We start from the raw sequence: 5,620 nt of genomic DNA, 5'->3' as shown, positions 1-5,620 counted from the left end.
ATGAAAGAGTGGGTTAACAGACTTTGTTGATTTTTAACACATGAGAACAAGAGTAGTTGGACTCATTTTTTTAGGCAGAGGTCAGTCGATCAGGTCATCCTGCAAGTTTGGAGATTATTTTAGTTGGAGGTTATCTCTTTTTATGGTGAAATGAATTTATGCAACATTTAGGTTAGGTGGTAAAGATATAATCTTGCACTTCATGGTTGCATGTACTTAGATGACAAAAAGACGAGCAACTCCAAATTATGCAGTGTCCTCCACATCTGATGTCTAGTAATTGATTTCAACCTTGACGACCTGACCCAGCCCGTTATATTAAACAGTGGTTGAAACATTAAATTTACGAAAAGAAACGAGTAGTGCAGGCCCTCCACAATTTCTTCTCTATAGACTATAAATAAGCAACCCCACCTCCCTCCTCTCTTGATTCACAACCCTACACAACATGTCTCCAGAAACACCCCCACAAAACCTTCTCTGCATATCATGCTTCATCTATCTCCTCGCCTCTTTTCTTCTTCCATGCAGTTGCAGCACTACCAGTAGTCCCACAGACAGGGGTGATCAAATCAAGGGAATGTTTGTGTTTGGAAGCTCTCTAGTGGACACTGGCAACAACAACTTCCTCCAAACAACAACCAGGGCTGATTTTTTGCCTTACGGAATCGACTTCCCAGGTGGGCCTTCTGGTAGATTCACCAATGGCAAGAACGTTGTTGACCTCATTGGCGACCACCTTCACCTTCCTTCCATTCCTCCTTTTTCCAGTCCTGCAACAAAGGGAGCTGCAATTGTACGTGGGGTAGACTTTGCTTCTGGAGGCTCTGGCATACTCGATACCACTGGCTCCTTTTTGGTCAGTTCCACATCATCTCTTCATCTTCATTTTCATTCTTCTTTCATCTTTGTTATCTTTCTCTATTAGTTGGTATCCTTACAAATCTGCCATTTTTTCCTTTTGACGTATTTTATCAACTTTCTATATGTTTTCTTTTCTTTTCTTTTCTTTTTTAAAAAAAGAACTTAATTTGATTAGACTGTAAGGTAATTAATTGCCTCCATTCAATATTAATGGCATTAATTGGTTGTGTGGATGAGCTCAAACCATAAGTCATCTCTAGATATGTGCTAGCCATCAACCTTTAGGTCCTTCTGGAGAGGAGGTAGATCCGACTTACATTAAATACTTGCATGTCCTGGAAATTAATTTTGTATGAACGAGAGTTTAAGATTTAATATATTCAAAATTGTCAAATTCTTATGCCTTTTAATGTGATGTCCTGTAACAAAAATATCTCACACTTATTTTTATTAGAAAAAAAGAAAGATTGTTGGACTTTAAGTCTGTTCTACCTAATGGAATTAAATACCTTTCATTGTCTTTGTACAGCCTTCCCATACACCATAATGCAAATTAGAATTTGCTCCCCTTTTTATGAATTCAAAAGAGTTTTTATTAATATTTTTAAAATTGGATTGGATATGAAACCGAAAAAGTTATCAATTCACAATTCATCGATCAAACTGATAGTTGAACACCAGTCAAACTAGTAATGTTAGAATATATATAATATTTAAATATGAGTATATATTTAAGATGAAAAGAAAATTATAATATTTTATTTAATTACATATATGTGTATTTTATTTTTTAAAATTTTGAAAATTGTTATATTAATTAATTTATATTATTTTCATATTTATATTAATCATTATTATAGAAATAATGGTAGATATAAATATTTATATTTGTTTAAATGTTTAATATGAGAAAATTTTAAAGTAAAGATATATAGATATTTGCATTTATTAATCATGTTGTCGTGTAACTTAGTGGTCTCCTACCCATTTTGTAAACCACATGTCCAGATTCAATTGCCCTCCATGAGAAGCTGATTTTATTATTATAGCAAAACCTGTCCCACATCGGAATGTTCAAAACACTTATGTGGTATTTATATCTTCACATCATATGAAAGCATTAATGTGCTTGGAAGGAAGGGGTAGTGCTAAAATAAAAACATTTTAAGATTTTAAATAGATTTTTATTTTATAAAAATCTGAAAATAATTCTCAAAAATCTTTTTTTAAAACCATTTTTTAGAATTATTTTTTAAAACAATTACCAAAATAGACCCTAAAAGTTATTATCTTGAAACAAATGTTTCATATTCTTAAGAATAAAAAACGAAAAACAATTTTTTGTTATCAATTTTATTTTTTTATTTTTTTATTAGAAAATAGAAAATCATTTTAAAGCAATGTGGCACCCAACTCACCTTGCAATCTATTGTTGAAACCCATGATTCAGCAGACACGGTATCTTTCAATGAAAAGGCCCCAATCATCCATAAATATTCATTCTTAGCCAAAAAAAAAAAAAAAAGCTCAAAAAGGCCAGAAAAGAAAAAGTTGCCACTGATTTTCCCCCTTCTTTCATAAATTTTTTGTAATCCCTGCACACTCAAAAACACAAACTGCAAAAGCACTTATTTATGGAGGTGGGTTTTGGAGTTCAGGGTGAAGTGACAAGCCTAAACCAACAAATCAGAAACTTTGAGAAGGTGACACTGCCTGATTTGGAAGCTCAACTGGGGGTGAAGAGCAGCGAATCACTTTCAAGCTACTTGTTTGTCGTGGGAGTTGGGGGAAATGATATCACCTTCAACTACTTTCTGCACGCCATCAACAGCAATATCAGTCTTCAAGCCTTCACTATCACCATGACAACCCTGCTATCTGCTCAACTCAAGGTGCAACATCTTCCTATCTTACTTTTTATAATTGGATTTACATCTTTGATCTGTTTCTTAATTAACTAACTTGTTAATTAAGAAAAATTGGAGTTGAAGAAGACCTTATGAAATGACCCTTACTCCCATAGCTAAAAAAAATTAATATTAGGAATCAATTTGAGTTAGCTAGCCATACAAAATTTGAAGACCCAGAAATGTTCAATTAAGTCAGGAACTTGCCTAAGAGTGAAGGGCATATTAATTTCAAATTGCCATGTACGCCACTGCGTACTCCACGGGACATGAATTAATGTCTCCAACTAGAAAGGCAGTTCAAGTTGAATTGTGGCTTGAGTGGTGAAAAATAGTTGAAGATCAGGGTGTTGGATGTGGTCTGCCATGGATAATTGGTGAGTGGACCGCATCAGACAAGATAGTGGTCCATTGTTGACGGGTTCAACGCTTTTGGTTCATTCAATTGAACTGAGTAACGGGGCCAGACCGCTCAATGGGGTTGGTCCACTCTTGATCATGAAGGCTTCAACGGTAGGCTCATTGATCAGAAATGTAATGTACAACCCTAGACTTTGACTGAGACTTTGTCGCCCTCTCAAAACAATTTCTTTTTCAAATCCTTCGAAACTAAAAATGAAAAGAAATTAAATGGACTAGGTGGTGTTTTTTGAAGAAATATTTTTATATGGACGCAGAAACTGCACAGTTTGGGAGGTCGGAAGTTTGCTTTGATGTCTGTAAATCCACTGGGGTACACCCCCATGGCTATCCAGCTTCCAAGTAAGGTTTACGCCAATCGATTGAACCAAGCGGCTCGCCTCTTCAATTTCCGACTCAAGTCATTGGTAGATGAAATGGAGGCTGAAATGCCTGGTTCTCAGCTTGTTCTTGTCAACACATATCAGATTATAAATACTATCATAAAAAATCCTAAGGCCAAAGGTAAGTGAGCATGTGATCAGCTAGCATCTTCCCCTACGTATAATTAATGCATGAGTAGTAATTAAGGTGACGAAGAACGCATGATTTTGTGAATTTCAGGTTTCAAGGACACGACCAGTCCCTGTTGCGAAGTAAAATCCAGCGTTTCGAGCTCAATACTATGCAAAAGAGGAGGGGAGGCGTGTGGAAATAGGAGCAGTTACGTGTTCTTTGATGGACTGCATCCAACAGAAGCAGTGAACGCCATAATAGCATCCAGGGCCTATCATTCTAATGATTCAGATCTCGTTTATCCCACTAATATCAAACACCTTGCCAATCTCTAGACTTTTCTGCTCCAAACGCATCCACCTCAATCCTAAGACGGTGAAGTACTTCTGATGTTTTGGATCTGTTTATGCGCTTGTTTTAACGTGTTGGGTCATTCCGATGAATCTATGTAATATATATATACATATGTATGGGCATTGTGTTAATGTATGATTTCCTACTTGGATTATTTAGTCTTGGTATTTGAATGAAAGGAATTGGGTGAGGAAACCTTGATAGTTAAGATGAAATACAACGTTACGTTGTTTTTTTGTTAAATAAAAAAAGTTAAATATTTTGATTTTCTTTTATTCATCTAAAATAACTTGATGATATCCATCAATATAATTATATTAATTGATATCAACAAGTATTTTGACTTTTTCTGTTCAATAAAAAAACAAACACTATTTAAATTTTACCACTAACTTTAAAAGAAGGATGGAAAATGTATATTTTTATATGATATGTTTTATTTTTCTTTCTATTTTTTATGACAACTAAACAAAGAATTAATACTTCTTGTACTTTTGTTCTTCCTGCTCCTTTAATAGCTAGACAGAGCTTTAGGTTTGATTTGAATCTCAACTACCAAATGGTGTTCATTGATATATATATGATGTCAAGCACCTCTAACAATATATTTGTTGCCACATGACAATGCTTCTTTTCAATAAAAAGAGTCATGTGTCATAAAATGTTGGATTGTGAAATCTTCTAGTTCTTGTTGTACTATGTAAGGGATTCCAAGTGTCGAGCTTCCCGTTGAGCTCACGGGATCATATTATGTTTTTAATCTTCTTTTTATTTAGGTTTTGTATTAGAGAGAAAATAATTAGAGTACAATCATAATTAAGATGAGAGGAAGAGTTTTCGCCATTATAATTATTTTATTTTATTTAACTAGTGATTCTCGAGAAAAACATATTTTAAATTTTTTTGACACTTGAAATTTTTTATTTTTAATTATTAAAAATACTTCTTAAAATATATATTGAAGTTGAAGTTGATTTTGTAAAAATTCAGTTTTTTATTTTTATTTATTTATTTATTTTTATAATTCAAATTTGAAGAAGTTCTCAAAAAGGGTGTTTATATCAAACAAACTCTATGTCATGTTAACACTTTAAAATTCTTTAAGCCCAATTAAATAGCATAAAAAATTTATCTTTTGATGAACATAATTACTCAACATTATTGTTCTAAATTATTAGATCTCCGAGGAAGAAGGGGTAATTGAGTGTTTTTTTTTTGAAAATTTTTCTTAACTAAAATTAAAATTAAAATTTTAATAATTAATAAATAAAAATGTAATGAAGGAGACAACAATTTAGTGTAAAAAGATAGGCAGAAATAATGCAACTACAATTGTAAGGATTTGGTGCAATATCACCTACATCCACATTCTCAAGTTCTACCAATCTTTGAGGTTGCTCCATTGGCATAAGAATCCCCCAAGTGCTAGGTTCAATTCAAGTATAATTAGCATCAAAAGTATCAATAGGCCATTTACAATATCTTCCAAATGAAGAACAATCCCCTAAAAACACTTTTAGTTTAGGCTATGTTTGGTTTCCAGAATATTTGAAGGAAAACGTGAGAGAAAGAAAATAAAG

The 5,620-nt window shown here is 33.2% G+C and overlaps 1 protein-coding gene across 1 annotated transcript; it reads left to right on the top strand.

The window, feature by feature from the left end:
• The first annotated feature begins 414 nt into the window (after positions 1 to 414).
• On the top strand, positions 415 to 4,194 carry LOC100249332 (GDSL esterase/lipase At4g16230). The gene is made up of 4 exons (XM_002272934.4): positions 415 to 859; positions 2,523 to 2,756; positions 3,449 to 3,695; positions 3,795 to 4,194. The coding sequence occupies exons 1-4, from the start codon at positions 449 to 451 to the stop codon at positions 4,019 to 4,021; spliced, it is 1,119 nt and encodes a 372-aa protein (XP_002272970.1). The 5' UTR covers positions 415 to 448; the 3' UTR covers positions 4,022 to 4,194.
• Positions 4,195 to 5,620: the final 1,426 nt, after the last annotated feature.

The sequence above is a fragment of the Vitis vinifera genome, chromosome 18 (assembly GCF_030704535.1).
Source record: "Vitis vinifera cultivar Pinot Noir 40024 chromosome 18, ASM3070453v1".
NCBI classification, from domain to species: Eukaryota; Viridiplantae; Streptophyta; class Magnoliopsida; order Vitales; family Vitaceae; genus Vitis; species Vitis vinifera.
The sequence above is the reverse complement of the archived record's forward strand: the minus strand, read 5'-3'. Positions and strand labels throughout refer to the sequence as shown.